Source organism: Aquarana catesbeiana, linkage group LG01 (assembly GCF_042186555.1).
Source record: "Aquarana catesbeiana isolate 2022-GZ linkage group LG01, ASM4218655v1, whole genome shotgun sequence".
NCBI lineage: Eukaryota > Metazoa > Chordata > Amphibia > Anura > Ranidae > Aquarana > Aquarana catesbeiana.
Window position 1 is genome coordinate 312,546,043 of NC_133324.1, and position 19,034 is coordinate 312,565,076.

At 41.9% G+C, this 19,034-nt stretch overlaps 1 protein-coding gene across 2 annotated transcripts in view; it reads right to left on the reverse strand.

Moving 5' to 3' along the window:
- GRK3 (G protein-coupled receptor kinase 3) overlaps positions 1-19,034 on the reverse strand; it is a 452,072-nt gene that overhangs the window by 302,350 nt on the left and 130,688 nt on the right. For both annotated transcript variants that reach the window (XM_073629456.1, XM_073629466.1), the window contains exon 2: positions 7,303-7,379. In XM_073629456.1, coding sequence (XP_073485557.1) covers positions 7,303-7,379 — 77 coding nt within the window. The remainder of the gene's footprint in view (positions 1-7,302; positions 7,380-19,034) is intronic.

Consider the following 19,034-nt stretch of genomic DNA (forward strand, 5'->3'; position numbering starts at 1 on the left):
GCAGCACTCCAACAATCAGGCCTGTATGGTAGAGTGGCCAGTCGGAAGCCACTCTTCAGTAAAAAGCACATGACAACCTGCCTGGAGTTTGCCAGAAGGCACCTGAAGGACTTTCAGACCACAAGAAACAAACGTCTCTGGTCTGATGAAACAAAGACTGAACTCTTTGGCCTGAATGGCAAGCGTCATGTCTGGCGGAAACCAGGCACCGCTCATCACCTGGCCAATACCATCCTTACAGTGAAGCACGGCGGTGGCAACATCATGCTGTGGGGAAGTTTTTCAGCGGCAGGAACTGGGAGACAAGTCAGGATCAAGGGAAAGATGAATGCAGCAATGTACAGAGGCATCCTTGGGCGAAGGTTCATCTTCCAACTAAACAACGACCCTAAGCACACAGCCAAGATAACAAAGGAGTGGCTACGGGACAACTCTGTGAATGTCCTTAAGTGGCCCAGCCAGAGCCGAGACTTAAACCCAAATTAACATCTCTGGAGAGATATGAAAATGGCTGTGCACCGACTCTCCCCATCCAACCTGATGGAACTTGAGCGGTCCTGCAAAAAAGAAATGGGAGAAACTGCCCAAAAATAGGTGTGCCAAGCTTGTAGCATTATACTCAAAGACTCAAAGAAACTTCTTTCACGTTGTCATTATGGGGTATTGTTTGTAGAATTTTGAGGAAAATAATGAATTCAATCCATTTTGGAATACAGCTGTAACATAGCAAATTGTGAAAAAAGTATTATTTACATATGTAATAAATCATACCGTGAAAATTAACTTGTATTCCAGAGTTCAACTTAAAGGGGCTGGCATTGCAGACCTCCTTTTTTACGATACAAGTTGGCTGACCGTGTGTTGTTTTAATACTTTCTGCGTCACTGACCCAAAAGAAGCATGCAAATCTCAATGTCTGAGGGAAATAGGAACTCCTGATCTGCATAACCATCAGCTAAAAAGCATATTTCGAAGGAAAGGTTGGCTAAGGTAAACTGCATATGCTCTCTGCACAGGTTTCCTTTAAATGCATTTCATTTTTTTTTTATAAAGCCATACAAAATGTCAAATATCAAAAGAGCATTGAACTTTTCAGCACAGGAAAAGGATTTCATCTCATATGGCATTTTTCATTAACCACTTGCTGACCAGCCGACTTCATTATAAGGCAGCAGGTCGGGCTCATTACCACGAATCGCCATACTGGTATGTCAGCTCCTTTAAGAGCCATAGAAGGCGCGCGCCCGCTGCACGGCAGAGGACCCGATGCGCATGGCCAGCGGCCACGATGCCTGCCGGCCACCCGCACTCGCAGGTAAGAGAGCCAGAACGAGGATCTGTCAATGTAAACAGACAGATCCCTGTTCTGACAGGGGAGGAGAGAGAGATCTGCTGTTCCTAGTGATTAGGAACAGCAATCTCTCTCCTCCTCCAGTCAGTCCCACTGCCCCCCCCCGTTAGAAACACCTCCCAGGGAACACATTTAACCCCTTGATCACCCCTAGTGTTATCCCCTTCCCTGCCAATGATATTTACACAGTAATCAGTGCATTTTTATAGCACTGATCGCTGTATAAATGTCAATGGTCCCAAAAATAGGTCAAAAGGGTCCGAACTGTCTGCCGCAATTTTGCAGTCCCGCCATAAATCTAAATGCCATAAATCTATCCCCTATTTTGTAGATGCTATAACATTTGCGCAAACCAATCAATACACGCTTGTTGCGATTTTTTTAACAAAAATATGTAGAATACTACATATTGGCCTAAACTCATGAAGAAATGTGTTTTTTTTAATTCATTTTTTGGATATTTATTATAGCAAAACGTAAAAAATATATATTTTTTTTTTCAAAATTGTCGCTTTTTTTTTTTTTTTTTTCTATAGCGCAAAAAATAAAAACAGCATAGGCGATTAAATGCCACCAAAAGAAAGCTCTATTTGTGGAAAAAAGGATGTCAATTTTGTTTGGGTACCGTGTCGCACGTCCGCGAAATTGTCAGTTAAAAAGACGCAGCGCCGTATCTCAAAAAATGGCCTGGTCATTAAAGCGGAACTTTTTCATCTTTCCATCTATTAAATCTTCTGTCCTTGTTGTCTTAACTTTGGATAGTAAAACATTTTTTTTTCTGCCAGTAAATACCTTATACAGCCCACTTCCCGTTTGTCTGGTAAAGGGCCTAGGCTTATGACTTCATGCACAGCTATCATTCTCATCAAAGTTTGCAAGAAAGGGAGGGGGGTGAGTCAAAAGAGGGCCAATGAGAGCTGCAGAGCTGGAAGTGTGTGTCTGTGTAAATCCAGGAAGTGAACAGGCAGCAGCTTCAGCTGCCCAGAGTTAAAATGGTTGCAGCCAGACTTAGTGGAGGGAGATTGCTGAATCATAGTATAAAAAAAATAATATGCAAAGTGGTTGGAGGGAAGCTTCGGAATGACAAAGACGTTTTTTTTACAAATTTTATTACAAATCTTCTGGTCTGTAAGTGGTGTTTGCTGAATTTAGACAAAGGTACCTAAGAAACTCTTGCCATGGAGCACCTTGAACCTGTTTCAAACAACAACTTAGCTGGAGGCAAGAAAGATCTGTTACAGTGAAATAACTACGACTAAGTCTCAACCCAATTTCGTTAACAGCAGATGCCAGAGCAGCAACTGAAGCGGTCACACTGTTCATTTTGTAGATCTGGATCTAGGGTTGTGGATTAAGAAGATAGTATGCAATGTACAGAGAAAGTACATGCAGGGCGCATTAGTTAATATACAAAAGAAGCTAAAATAAATGGCAACCTTCAGATAAAGCTAATCAAATATAATGATGCAAATCTCAGTTTCAAGTAACAGCTTTGGAGAACTACTGTAATAGATCACACTTAAAACTAGCTAGTACAACTGTCTGACATCTAAAATGATCATCCCACAATAGATAGTACAATGAAGGGGAGCTCCATTGAAAATTTGGTAGAGCCTCCCTCTAGTGGTGGGTAGTGGTAAAAGACTGAGTATTTGTATTGCCTAGATTAGCTCATCGTACCTGCTAGGGAGAGCAGAATGCACTTAAGACTGCCAGAAGCAAGAATCCTTACAAGCCTGCAAGCTGTGAGTAATATTAGCATGTGACTTTTTCTGTAGCTACCTGTGTCCAGAAAGTTTGGGTTGGTCAATTTCCAAGGGCATGCAATGGATGGCGACACCGTGCACATTGTCCAGGCTCCCTCATGCTTGCACCCATTGTACCCCCATGGGAATGCACTGCCATCGTGGACCAATAGAAAGTTTGACCAGGTGCTGTGCAGATCACACCCACCTCAAAGAAGGACGCATCCCTTAAGCCTGTTACCGCTCTCCCGTGGTAAACCACAGAGGAAGAAACACATTCCGGGGCCATTTCTCCATAGAGAAAACAGTGGCAACTGGATATGCAACCCAAAAGCTACACTAAAGAAGAAGCAGAAGGGACGTGCAATAAGAAATATTGGAAAAACAGTATTTTTTTTTTAAATAGACAGATTGGAGCAATTCTTTGGTAAGCAAGGTAAGAAAGTACCTTGCTAATAATATTATGATCCCCCTAGCTCAGGGATATGCAATTAGCGGACCTCCAGCTGTTGCAAAACTACAAGTCCCATCATGACTCTGGGTGTCATGCTTGTGGCTGTCAGAGTCTTGCTATGCCTCATGGCAGTTGTAGTTCTGCAACAGCTGGAGATCCACTCATTGCATATCCCTACCCTAGCTGGAGTTTAACTTTGCAAGCTCTGCAAAAATGTCTGCTCACTGAAAATACACTTAACAAATTTCCAGTAAGCGGTCCATTCAAATTCACATCCACAGGGGATCCCAGCTCTGGGGTAGTTCTCAAACTTTATATGCATATCTCTATTACCTAAAGAGCCTATGAGCTTATCACCTTACCAACCACATTCCTCTAACATCTAAGCCAAACACGTTCATACTTGTTTTCTGACTTGTTGGTTGTTTATAAAATGCAGTACATTTTGTTTTCCCAGCAGACTAAATGATATGGATGGCTTTCTACCGCCAGCCTAAAGCATGGTCAGCATGATCCAGTTATTGCAAAAATAAATCGATAAGATGGATTACTTCAATAAAACCAGATGATTAACTTTGAATCGCCTTTTCCAAACACTAGGAAAATGGTTTGGTTGTAAACAAAAAAAACGCTGAAGTATAAGATTCATTTTAACTCCATGGCATTACTGGGATACCATCCAAACGAAATAAGTAACAAGCCTATTCTTGTCCAAATTTTCCCTGGAATCTCTAATAGCAGCTACGAAAAAACCCACAAAGTTTATAAAATTCAGAAACAAGACATCTACAAATACGCTGAATTAGAAGGAATTAAATTTGTTACTATAAGGTTTAAACAAAAATATATATAGTTTTATAGTTAGTCAGGTTGAAAAAAGACACAAGTCCATCTATTTCAACACAAAAAAAAACAAAAAACACAAAAACAAACATACAATCCCATCTACACAATCCTTCACCCACAGTTGATGCAGAGGAAGGCAAAAAACGTCGCAAAGCATGATCCAATTTGCTCCAGCAAGGGAAAAAAATCCTTCCTGATCCCCCTAGAGGCAATCAGACATTTCCTGGATCAACCATACCTATAAAATGTTAGTAACCAGTTATATTATGTACATTTTAGGAAAGAATCCAGGCCTTTTAACACAATCTATTGAGCTGGCCAGAACCACCTTTGGCAGGAGTCTATTCCACATTTTCACAGCCCTTACTGTGAAGAAATATTTCCGTATTTGGAGATGAAATCTCTTTTCCTCTAGAAGTAAAGAGTTCCCACTTGTCCTCTGTGATGACCTTAAAGTGAATAACACCAAGTTCTCTATATGGACCCCTTTTGTATTTGTACATGTTGATCATATTCCCCCCTTATTCTCCTCTTCTCAAGAGAGAATAAATTCAGTTCCTCCAATCTTTCCTCATAGCTGAGCTCCTCCATGCCTCTTATCAGTTTGGTTGCCCTTCTCTGCACTGTCTCCAGTTCCCGGATATCCTTTTTGAGAACTGGTGACCAAAACTGAACTGCATATTCCAGATGAGGTCTTACTAATGATTTGTATAGGGGCAAAATGATCTCTCTCTCTCTCTCTGGAGTCTATACCTCTCTTAATACAAGAAAGGACTTTGCTCTCATTGGAAACCGCAGCTTGGCATTGCATGCTATTATTAAGCTTATTATCTACCAGGCAGCCTATAAAACAAGATGTTATATACCGTATATACTAGAATATAGGCCGACCCGCATATAAGCCGAGGCACCCAATTTTACCACAAAAAACTGGGAAAACGTATTGACTCGAGTATAAGCCTAGGGTGCGAAAATGCAGCAACTACTGGGGAAACAATGCCCATCTGCAGCCTCACTGTGCCCATCTGCAGCCTCATTGTGTCCATTTGCAGCCTCACTGTGCCCTCGTCCGTGATAGAGGAACACTGATACAGTTTCCCAGCATTGTATCAGTGTTCCTCTATCACGGACAAGTAGGAGTCTGGGCTTTGTTACAATGGACGGCCGAACAGACTGCATAACGCAGCGGGAGACACCTGCTGTTTTAGTAATCAAAGGTACGGCTGCTGTATGGCTCACTCGAGTATAAGCCGGGGGGTGGGGGGTTTTCAGCCTAAAAAAAATGCGCTGAAAAACTTGGCTTATACTCGAGTATATACGGTACATACATTTCCGGCAGGCCATGTGTAAGAATTCCATAAAGTTGCAGGTTATCAGACACTTTTAGACATGTCCAGTACCTACTCCCCCTTGGCTCATATGTCTTGTTGTGACGTATGAGCCAATGGGACGAAGGCCATGCATTTTTTTTTCCAATGAAGTCCACCATATGCACCAATGTGCAAAATGAACACCACAACATGCTGCAATGTGTAATTCAGTCTGTAAAATAAGTATTACAATTTTTTTTTAATTATTTAAATGTTCTAGTTTTATTTAAGGGAAAGCATTGCTCCAAATCCACAGTCAAATTTTGGATTAGGAAGTGCAAATTCCCTGTCATGGAATGTGTTTTAAATTAGCCTGTAGTTTCAAAAAGCACACTACTTGGTCTTGCATGAACAACGAGGCCAGTTAAGTGACTGCCAAATTAGTAATCTCAGTATTAAAAAAAGGAATATTATAAACTGTTATATAGGAATGTATAAAAAAAATGATGTACACGCAGAACTGTTGTCCATACCAAATTCCTTTTTTTAATTTTCCCAGAAATTATAGGCAGAAAGCTTAAAGTTAGCTTTAGGTGACAGCTAAAAAAACTGCTCTAGATTTCGTTGTGTCCCTTTTCATTAAGCTAACTCTATGAATAATTTCCATCAGTCTCACATACCTACCCATATAGTTGGTTCCATGTTGTAAGAGGAATAGAAGTAGCTAGCAGTGCAGAGAAACACAGCATGTATGCATGCAGATATACGTATTGAAAAGTACACTGGAAGGGTGGGGTGTACTTAAGTACTGGAAAGATAAATACCTTGGCATGCAGTCTGTTCCCCTTAGATTCCCAATTGATATGAACTGTAGTATACCTTAAAAGCATTTCTGTGATTTTTCAATTACATTTTCTTATGGAAATTACATAAATACAAATCTTCCTCTGACTGGCCGAGGTGGACTGATGACATCACAATTTCCATGGTGGCCAGAGGAAGCCTTGTATCCATTGTTTTACTTATAGTAATCATTTCATACAGCACTCTAGAATGTCCTGAAGAAGCTCACTCGAAGAGAAACATGTAGCGCGGTAGTGTCTGTATAAAACTATGAATTGAACTTAATATGCAAATAGGGTTTTTTTTTTATTAAAATGTTTTTACTGACATTAATAAATGTTTTTTTTAAATATTATATTTCTTATTTATTGACACCTTAAAAGTCCCACAGTTTCCTTTTTCATGTATTCCTTGTATTCACTGGTAAAAATACAAGGCTTCTCTTGACTAGCAGAGATGCATTCAGGCGGACAATCTAGTTCCAGCATCAGAGAGGAAGTTGCCGTACTGCTGCTGGAACACGGCGCTGCATACTGTATGTAGCTAATACTATAACACTATATTACAGCACACACCGTGGCAAAATACTTTCCTAGCTTGGCCCAACCTAACTACTTAAAGTCATAGCAATGCTGGAATTTGTCACTAAAAGCATTTAAAAAAAACAAAAAAAAAAAAAACATGACCTATTATCAGGGTATAAACAGGCCACTTTTGCACATTATTAGAAATATGACAGCATACATAGCTCACCTATTTTCTGGTTGAATATCTTGTCAAAGGTCAGTTCACCTCTTTCTTCTAAATACTTTTGCATCACACTTCGAATGCTGAAAATAAATAAGCAACAGTGATTAGCAACCTGCAGGCGAGGAAATAACCACATTTATATTTTACATGCATTATCTTTTTTTTTTTTTTTTTTTTTTTACCGCTTACTTTCTATTTTCTGATATGCAATTAGCACAGAAACTCCCAGGCTCCAGGCAAAATGTTTGTGAAACAGACATATCTAAAAACAGGCCACTTTTTTTTTTCATTAACGTTTAAACAAGCATTGTTGAACATATTGCACACATTGTGGTGTTTATGCTTTAGGTTATATTTTTGCAAGCATTTTAATGCACAAAAATAAACTTATAATGCATGACATATTTATCAGCGCACAAAAAAAAATGCCCATTAAAAAGAAAAAAAATAAATAAACTTAAATGGGGCATCTCGATAATTTTCTCTTTATTACAACCAAGCTACCAGAAATTGTTCTCCAGGGTGGGAGCATTTCAAATTCTATAGTTAAAGGAAATACGGTAACACTGGGAAACTTCATGGGTTGATATAGGAAATTCATGTTCATGTGGGACACTGTTGATAACTGCATCTATGTAAGACCTCTGTGCTTTATATTAAATACATAACTGTTACTTTTGTAATTTAATGTTAAAATGTACCTTTCCATCTCAGTCTGCAGCGAGCTATAATTATCTAAACCGAACAAAAATTGAAACCGTACAGAATGCATCCAGTATGGATAAAAGGAAACATTTCATATGCAAATTCCCACAGAAATGTAATTTTTTTCTTTATGTGGTTGGCTCAGTGCTTTCCCCAGCAATTTTCTCTCTTTACACCACTGAGAATGATCACTTAACTGTAGCAGGCAGGCTCTCCCACTTAGAAACCAGGAGATGCATGTATCAAGTTTCCATGAAAGTGCAGGAATTTTTATTAGATATAGATATAGATATAGATATAGATATATCTATATCATTTCTTTTTCTCCTCTTTTACAACACAAGTGAATCAATTTTCAGAACTCAATTGTCTGATGAATGAACCTTATGAGATTTACTCAGTGGTGGCCCAGCCGACCCTGTTCTATGGACTTTTATCAAAGGATCCTATTGAAAAAGTCAGGGCTAAACAGTCGTTGCACCAATCAAATGCAGCTGCTGCTTGGCCCGACGGCGTCTGCCAAGCATACAATAGTCCAGCAGGGGAATTCATACCTCTACGCTGTTAGTCTGGAGGAAAGAATCTGTTATTTTTTTATTCAGGCTGGGTTCCCACTTAAAACAAATGCGGCTCACAGCATGGGGTCCGGTGCGCCCCTGTTCTTTTCAGGGACGAATCAGGCCTAAATTTTTGCATGAATTCGGACCTGAAACAGATCCAAAGACGTACAGGACACTTCTGAAGTGCGCTCCGCAGCCAGCCCGGAGATGTGTGAACCAGCTCCATTGAGAGCCAGTCACACTCTGTCATGAAAATTGGATGTGGGGGGAAATCGGAATCCGATTCGCACAAGTGTGAACCCAGCCTCAGCTTCCTGGCTGAATAAAAGAAATCTGACATTGAAATGTCAGCTTTAGAGCCATTTCTTTCCACCAAACTTCCACTTCCAGGTGGAAGCAAAACATTTCTTACAGAAGACCTTTCGGTAATTTTACAAATCTGCATAAACAAATTTCTGACAAGTCTTAATACAAAGCAATGACATTAATTTTCCAAAGGTGGAGGTCCAGAAAAGTAACTTTGCCAGGATGAGATGATGTCTTCTGTCTCCTCTCCTCTGGTGATCAGCCGGTAACAGGTCAAGAGGTGAGAGGCCACAACCAAAGCTGATCTGTGACAGACATCATCAATATAACACAGACTGCACAGGCACCATCATTTTAAAAAGAACACACATGTTATACTTACCTGCTCTGGTTGTGGTAGTTTTGCACAGAGCAGCCCCGATCCTCCTCTTCTCGGATCACTCACCAGTGCTCCTGGCCCCTTCCTCCTGCCGAGTGCCCCCACAGCAAGCAGCTTGCTATGGGGGCAGCCAACCTGAGCCACTGCTCTGTGTGTCCTTTCAGATACGGAGCTGCTGCTTGGCCCCGCCCCTGCTCTCTCCTTATTGACTCACTGATTTTGAGCCATTGGCACCCGCTCTGTGTCTCAGCCAATCAGGGAGGAGAGTGCTGGACAGTCGAGTCCAGGATCTGGATGGGCTCAGGTAAGTATTAGGGGGGCTGAGGCGGGCTGATTTTCTCTTTAGAACCACTTTAAATTATTAAGCAATATTTAAGCATCAGGAAGACTGTTCTAATAAAATTATATATATAAAATTATAATTAAATATATACATATATATATATATATATATATATATATATATATATATATATATACACACACACACACACACACACACACTTAAACATATATAGAGCCATTAAACCAATATTCACTGTTTAAGTGAACAGTTCCTACTAACTGTTAACTGAATTGAGTCACGATTGGAAAATGGATTAAACTCCACCCCAAAATAAATAAAATAAAAGAACATTGATGTGAACAAAGTCTAATTATATATTTGACACAAGCACAGAATCAGAACTGGAAACAAGTCACTAAGCCAACTAGTTTCTCAAGTTTCCGAATGTGTTTCAACCAGTGCTTCCTCTTCTAGCTTCCACATAAAAAGTACAATGCTCTCCATCTGATACAATAATGTATTTTTCCACCCTGTTTAATGCTTAGTATCATATTGGTTCTGTTTGTTTTTTAGTACCTTGGATTTTAACCACTTCAGCCCGAAAGATTTTACCCCCTTCCTGACCAAAGAACTTTTTACAATTTGGCACTGAGTCACTTTAACTGGTAATTGCGCGTCCTTTTTTTTCCCAGAAATAGAGCTTTCTTTTGGTGGTATTTGATCACCTCTGCGGTTTTTATTTTTTGCGCTATAAAACAAAAAAACAGCGACAATTTTGAAAAAAAACAAAAAACTATTTTTTACTTTTTGCTATACTAAATATCCCCAAAAATGTTTTTAAAAAACAAAATTTCTCCATCAGTTTAGGCCAATATATATTCTTCTACATATTCTTGGTAAAAAAATAAAGTCGCAATAAGCGTATATTGATTGGTTTGTGCAAACGTTATAGCGTCTGCAAACTATGGGAAATATTTCTGCCATTTCTGCCATTTTTATTTATTCATTTTTGGGACCAATGACAGTTAAACAGCGATCAGTGCTATAAAAATGCACTGATTACTACGTAAATGTCACTGGTAGGGAAGGGGTTAACACTAGGGGGCGATCAAGGGGTTAAATATGTGTTCCCTCAGTGTGGTCTAACTGTATTGGGGTAGGACTGAGTAAGAGAGGAGACACATTGTTGTTCCTAATTACTAGGAACAACCGACATGTCTCCTCTCCCCTGACGAGCGCCAGCATGGGGATTTGTGTGTGTAAACACACAAATCCCCGTGCTGGCGCTTGTGCATGCGATCGCGCCTGCCGGCCACACGCATCGGTTCCCCCCGCCATGCAGCAGGTGTGCGCTGCTCTCAAAGGGCTGACGTACCCCTACGGAATTTTGCGTACCCGTGCCATGTTGTCGACGTATATTGGCGTGAGCCGGCCGGCAAGTGGTTAATTGGTTTTAAATTTAAAGTGGTACTAAACACATGTAGCGCTGGTAGATTTGCAATCTACCGCACGTTAGGTAAATTTAGTAACTTGTGCGTTAGGAAGGTTAAAGTTTGCCTCTGTTCCAGCTTGGTTGAGGTTGTGTGTGTTTCCATGCTGACCGGTGGGTGTCGCTGTTATCACTGGTCAGGGTTGGAAAGGCAACGTGTTGAAGCGAATGGATGCCCTTCTGTCCCGGAGACAACTCGGTGGAGGTGGTCCTCCGAGTTGCATTCTGGGCGAGGGTATTTATGGGACAGACGCCATATTTTGGGGTTCGTTTTTCAGCCACCTGCTGGCCCTCCTGGCCGACAGGTATGCGTTAAGGAGCTACCTCCTGGTCCTCCGTTCAGGAGGCCCACGATACTATGGCGCAGGGGTGGGTCCAGAGGCTTGTCTGGGGCCTACCACCGCGGCCGAGGAATGGTCCTGAGCTGTCGGTCCCGTGTGATGAAGCTGGACAACCGAGGAGATCCCAGCGGAGGACCCGTCTTGGAGAGATCACGCAGTGTGCTGGTCTATAGAGGGGTCTGGTGACTCGGTTGGAGGACGTATCCGAAAGTAACTATACAGCATAGTGTTGCCAGGTTGGCTTAAAGGTTCAAGCACTGTGAGTGACATTCATTACAGAAAATCTGATACATCCTGTGGCAGAGGATCGTATGGATTTTGTTCCCAAGCAAGTCTGTGGCAGAGACTTTGATTTGTGCTGCGTGCTGGCTGCTAGGCTGGTGAGAGAGGCCTATCCAGACGAGCAAGGAGTGTGTCCCACAAGGGGAGCGCATTCCATACAATATCTGAATTCTACCCGAACATTTGTTATAAGAACCCTAAAGGAAGATGTTTGAGTTTCTTCTGCAGTTTCCCTTTCATCTCTTTCCTGCTATTTCCTAAGTCAAGTGTTTAATAAAGCATTGAAAAGTACTCCAGTGTTGGTGTGTGTATCGTCCAGAGGTAAACTCAACAGAACCCTAGACCCGGTGCCGGTGAACAAGAGGGAAGCAGAGTGAAGGTAACAGACCCGCTTAAACCAGCAGCTCCACCGTGAGTTATTGCTACACACACAACCACCAAAAATGTAATATATTATAGCTTATGAATCAGTAGATGTGGTGGCTGAATTAGTTTTTGGTTTTTTTTTTAGGCATTTTCCACTGTGTTTTCTCCTGGAGATCTGGCCAGTAACCGAGAAAAACTCCTTTATTATGCACCGTGCACGCTACTATTTTTTCCTGACATCTCAGGTCGAGGCCACTGTACTAACAATCAAATGTTAGTACAATGACCTCCCCTGCTGTGCTATTGTGTTCTGACAGGGGGACAGCCCCCCCACCATAACACTCCGGTCAGTGGCTGAGATCGCTAATCAGGAGATGGCCAGCAGAACGGCTGGATTTTGTCAGACCGACTCCAATACACACGGGCTGAATGTTGGCTGGGTTCTATTGAACCGACGAAGGAGTAACAGAGACACCTTTGGACAGCAGCATTGGTAGTCTGGGGGGAGAGGAGTGTTAGATAGTGTATTTAAATCTTCTAGCCTAACAAATTGAAGTCAAACTCCAGCTTTATAAGCAGTTGTAGCAAAAAATGTTTTTATTTTTTAGGATAAAAGCTTTACATAAATAAATAAAAGCCAATTAATGTTGGCACCCCTGTCAGCGTTAAATTGTTTATCTTGTGCTACATCTACAAGAGAACTTGTGCTGCAGAAGGACAACATACCTACTGGCTGGATCACCAGGTGAAAAAAAATGAATATAAGCCTAAAAAAGAAAACAAATACAGAAATAATGGGATGCATAATGGGATTTGTAGTTTCACCATAGCTGGAGTACCGAGGTTGCCTACCCCTGGCATAGACTCAGCAACAATATTCCCCAATTCATTTTTGCGACGAGGTCTTCTCAAGGTCTCCTAGCACACAAGAAAAGGTGTGCTCCCCAACATGCAATTATGAATTGCAATGTTTACAGTCTTTGATCTCTAAGGGCTCATTTATACCAGCCTGCTCCTAATATGCATACACGCTGATCTACTGTATGTTGAATAGGGGTGATGTAATGCACTGTTAAAACACATCGCACAGCTTGCTTACTTTTTAAAATGTATTGGGGTGTCACAAAGTAATGCTTCAGTAAACTTTGAGCACTGCAGTGTGGTGACATAAGTAGCACTACATATAAAAAAAAAAAAAAAGCATACATGCTGCATTTTTTTGCAACACTAATGCATTTTTCCTTAATGCATTCTCTGCATTAAGGAAAAAAAAAAATATCTACCACTTGTATGCCTCCGTAAATACTTACTGAGTCCTGTACCAATCCAGCACTATGCTCAGATGCATCTGTTCTCCCCCTTCTCCCGGCTCTCACAAGTTTGGCTGTGGGCAGTAGAAGTCATTGACTCCTGTTGCTATCAGTCAAATCCTGTGAGGAGGGAGCGGGGAGTGAGGCTGAGCCATGCTGTTTGTGTCTATAGATGCACACAGCCCAGCTTGGGAGCAAGGCCACAGGTGCAACCCCATAGAAAGTGGCTTCCCATGGTGGAGCACCGAGAAGAGGAGGAGCGCTGGCGCAGGACCCCAGAAGAGGAAAGTTAGCGCCGATCTGTACAATACCACAGAGCAGGCAAGTATGACATGTTTGTTATTTTACAAAAAAAAGTAAGCTTTACACAACTGCTTTAGAGCGGTAGAAAACTTGGGCAATTACAAAACAAATGTAAAAATCCTCTGCAAGGCAATGGCATAATGAAATACTTATAGTTCCTTGAAAAAAAGATTTAAACCCATTGAAATTTTCCACATTTTGTCATGTTACAACCAAAAACGTAAATGTATTTTATTGGGATTTTACGTGATAGACCAACACAAAGTGGCACATAATTGTGAAGTGGAAGGAAAATGATAAATGGTTTTCAACATTTTTTTACAAATAAAATATTTGAAAAGTGTGGCGTGCATTTGTATTCAACCCCCTTTACTTTGATACCCCTAACTAAAATCTAGTGGAACCAATTGCCTTCAGAAGTCACCCAATTGATAAACCTGTCCACCTGTGTGTGATGTAATCTCAGTATAAATGTAGCTGTTCTGTGAAGCCCTCAGCATTTTGTTAGAGAACCTTAGTAAACAAAGAGCATCTTCAAGGCCAAGGAACACACCAGACAGGTCAGGGATAAAGTTGTGGAGAAGTTTAAAGCAGAGTTGGGATATTTTTTTTTTTTTAACCACCTCAATACTGGGCACTTTCACCCCCTTCCTTCCCAGACCAATTTTCAGCTTTCAGTGCTCTCTCACTTTGAATGACAATTACTCAGTCATGCTACACTGTACCCAAATGAAATTTTTATCATTTTGTTCACACAAATAGAGCTTTCTTTTGGTGGTATTTATTCACCACTTCATTTTTTATTTTTTGTGATATAAGCGAAAAAAGAGCGAATATTTTGAAAAAAAAACTAAATTTTCTACTTTCTCTTTTAAAAGAAACCAAAAAAATTTAATTTTGTCGAAAATTTAGGCAAAAATGTATTCTACCACATGTCTTTGGTAAAAAAAATCCTGATAATTGTATGATCATTGGTTTGTGTGAAAGTTATAGAGTCTACAAGCCATGCTACGCATTATTGAAAATGTATCAATCCTAATGCACTGATGGCCTAATGCACTGATCTCATTTCTTGAGGCCCTAAAATGTCAGGACAGTACAATAACCCCCCAAAAGACCCCTTTTTGGAAAGAAGACAGTCTGAGGTATTTAGTAAGAGGCATAGTGAATTTTTTGAAGTTGAAATTTTTTCCCCACAATGCTTTGGAAAATTAAGAAATATAGATTTTTTTTTTTTTCTTCACTAAATTGTCATATTTACAAGTTATTTCTCACACACGGTGCAGGCATAATTGCAATTACACCCCAAAATACATTATGCTATTCGTCCTGAGTATGGCGATACCCCATGTGTGAGACTTTTCCACAGCCTGGCCACATACAGAGGCCCAACATCCATATAGCACCATCAGGCGTTCTAAAAGGCATAAATTACACATTTCATTTTCTGAGTACCTATCACATTTTTGAAGGCCCTGGAGCACCAGGACAATGGAATTACCCACAAAATGACCCCATTTTGGAAAGAAAACAACACAATGTATATTCTATGAGGCATACTGAGTCTTTTGAACATGTCATTTCTTCCCACAAGTTTTTGGAAAATGTGGAAAGAAAATGAAAACCTATTTTTTTCTCACAAAGTTGTCAATTTAGAAGATCTTTCTAACACATAGCATGTACATAGCCAAAATGACACCCCAAAATACATTCTGCTATTCGTCCTGAGGATGGCGATACCCCATGTGTGAGACTTTTCCACAGCCTGGCCACATACAGAGGCCCAACATCCATATAGCACCATCAGGCGTTCTAAAGGCATAAATTACACATTTCATTTTCTGAGTACCTATCACATTTTTGAAGGCCCTGGAGCACCAGGACAATGGAATTACCCACAAAATGACCCCATTTTGGAAAGAAAACAACACAATGTATATTCTATGAGGCATACTGAGTCTTTTGAACATGTCATTTCTTCCCACAAGTTTTTGGAAAATGTGGAAAGAAAATGAAAACCTATTTTTTTCTCACAAAGTTGTCAATTTAGAAGATCTTTCTAACACATAGCATGTACATAGCCAAAATGACACCCCAAAATACATTCTGCTATTCGTCCTGAGAATGGCGATACCCCATGTGTGAGACTTTTCCACAGCCTGGCCACATACAGAGACCCAACATCCATATAGCACCATCAGGCGTTCTAAAGGAATAAATTACACATTTCATTTCCTGAGTACCTATCACATTTTTGAAGGCCCTGGAGCATCAGGACAATGGAATTACCCATAAAATGACCCCATTTTAGAAAGAAAACAACCCAATGTATATTCTATGAGGCATAATGAGTCTTTTTAACATGTAATTTCTTTCCACAAGTTTTTGGAAAATGTGGAAAGAAAATGAAAACCTATTTTTTTTCTCACAAAGTTGTCAATTTAGAAGATCTTTCTTACACATAGCATGTACATAGCCAAAATGACATCCCAAAATACATTCTGCCACTCGTCCCGAGTATGGCGATACCCCATGTGTGAGACTTTTCCACTACCTGGCCACATACAGAGGCCCAACATGCAAGTAGCACCTCCAGGCTTCTAACACATAGCATGTACACACCAAGAATTACACCCCAAAATACATTCTGCTGAGCAAAAGGTAAAAAAAAAAAGCTCACCTGTGGTTTTAGCAGGCAGGAATACCGTTCCAGAGCAGCCAAAGCATTTGTCCAGACAGCCAAAGGAAATGTCCAGGAATTGTCCAGGCAGCAGACAGATATGGAAAAGTATGAACATGGTTCAGTACAGTCCAAGGTTTAGCAGGCAGTTCAGGTAACAGGCATAGGCATGGCCAGTCCAGGTGGTAGGCAAAGGCATGGCAAGGTCATGTGGCAGGCAAATGCATGGCAAGGTCATGTGGCAGGCAAAAGGCATGGCCAGTTCAGGTGGCAGCAGGCAGCACTTTGTACATTGGGCCTTGGTCAGGTAAGACCTGAGGACAGGGGTAGAGGCTTCTTCCCACCCAAATCTCTACGAAGCCTCCGAGTCTCCAGACCCTAATCCGAGAAAACTAAAAACCCGGAGAAAAATGTTTTCTCCACTCGGAAAACCTTTTCTGGAGTTTGCGACCTGTTTGGGTAAGAGGGAGGATTTCGGGAAAGTGCCTTTCATGGAGTCTGGCTAACGTATCGGAGCGAATTAGTTGAGGGGCTTGGCCTTGGGGATAGAGAAGGGCTGTGAAAACTTCTTCTTGGAATTTTAGATAGGGTAGGGAACTTTGGGTGCACTTAGAAAAAATGATATAGGAATTAAATAGGGCAAGTTGCATCAAATAAATGGCGACTTTCTTGTACCAAAATAGTGATCTCCTGGTGGCCAAGTAGGGCTGCATCATCTGGTCGTTCATATCCACCCCCCCCATGTATAGGTTGTACTCATGCACACATTTTGGCTTCTGTATGGGGCCTCCTCTTCTCTGAAGTTCCACCAAGGTGTCGTCATGTATTGTTGAAAGGATGTAGACATCTCTTTTTTTATCTCTCCACTTCACCGCTAGTACTTCTTCAGTTCGCATACTGGCCATTTCACCCTTCCTTAATTTCTTGGTGACCAATCTTTGTGGGAAGCCTTTGCGGTTGGTCCGTGCTGTCCCACAGGCCACAGTGTTCTTCAGGTACAAATGGCGGAAAAGTGGGAGACTAGTGTAGAAATTGTCTACGTAAAGGTGGTAACCTTTCCCAAGTAATGGTTGGATCAGCTGCCAGACAATTTTGCCACTTGTTCCCATGTAGGTAGGGCATCCAGGGGGGTTTAGCTGTCTGTCTTTTCCCTCATAAATCATAAAATCATATGTGTAACCCGTGGCCCTGTCACACACCTTATAAAATTTTACCCCACGTCTGGCTCTTTTACTGGGGAGGTATTGTTTTATTCCCAGTCTTCCGGTGAAGTGCACCAGGGATTCATCCACACATATGTTTCTATCAGGGGTAAACATCTCCTTGAAGCTGGCGCAAAAAAAATTGATTAGGGGCCGAATTTTGAATAACTTATCGTAACTGGGATGATTTCGAGGGAGGCATTGGGCATTGTTATTGAAGTGTAAAAATCTCATGATCATCTCATAACGGGTTCTGGGCATAAATGACGAATAGATCGGCATGTGGTGGATAGGTTGGGTAGACCAGTAGGAATGGAGTTCATTTTTTTTGTCAGCCCCATGTTGAGGGTTAGGCCAAGGAAAATTTTAAATTCTTCTACGGTGAGGGGTTTCCAAACAAAAGGACGGGCATATGAGGAACTGGGATTGTTGGCTATGTGTTGGCTGGCGTATAGATTACATTGCTCCACAATGTAGGTTAGGAGTTCATTGGTAAAAAATAAATGAAAATAATAAAGTGGGGTTACATTTTCCGTCTGCATCTGAGGGCCTGGCTGGGCTGTGAAAAGGGGTATTACAGGTTCTACTGATGTATCGGGCAGCCATGTTGGATACAGTAGAACATCTGGGAGGCTAGTATGGGCACTGCCTCATTGATGGGATCCGTTGCTAGCATCTGGCCTATCTTCTAGGAAGGTTGCAGAAGTGCTGGTGGATGCCCGCCTATCCCGAAGTGCTGCGCTGCTGGTGGATGCCTGCTGGTGGATGCCCTGGAGTGCTGCGCTACTGGTGGATGCCTGCATGTCATCCTGGAGTGCTGGGCTGCTGGTGGATGCCTGCATATCATCCTGGAGTGCTGCGCTGCTGGTGGATGCCTGCTGGTGGATGCCCTGGAGTGCTGCGCTGCTGGTGAATGCCTCCTCCTGCTCATTTCTCCTGATTCTCCTTGTTAGGATTGTATCTTCCTCTGTTTCCAACTCGGAGCCACTGCTTTCCACTGGCTCATAGTCACTATCCGAGTCTGACGGAGAGAATTCCCCGCTACTCTCGTCCGACATACTCTGGAGTATTTGGAGAGCCTCCTCTGCGCTGTAAGACCTTTTTGTCATGTTGGCGGGCAGATGTGTCAGATGGCAGGCGGCAGATGTGCCAGATGGTGGGCGGCTGTGCCAGATGGTGGGTGGCAGATGTGCCTGATCGTGGGCAGATGGCGGCTGGCAGATGTGCCTAATGGCGGGCGGGCAGATGTGCCTGATGATGGTGGGCGGCTGATGTGTCAGCTGTTGACGGGCTGATGTGTCAGCTGATGACGGGCTGATGTGTCAGCTGATGACGGTGTCAGATGGCGGGCGACAGATGTGCCTGATGGCGGGCGGCAGATGTGCCTGATGACTGGCGGGCAGATGTGCCTGATGACTGGCGGGCAGATGTGCCTGATGACTGGCGGGCAGATGTGCCTGATGACTGGCGGGCAGATGTGCCTGATGACTGGCGGGCAGATGTGCCTGATGGCGGGTGGGCAGATG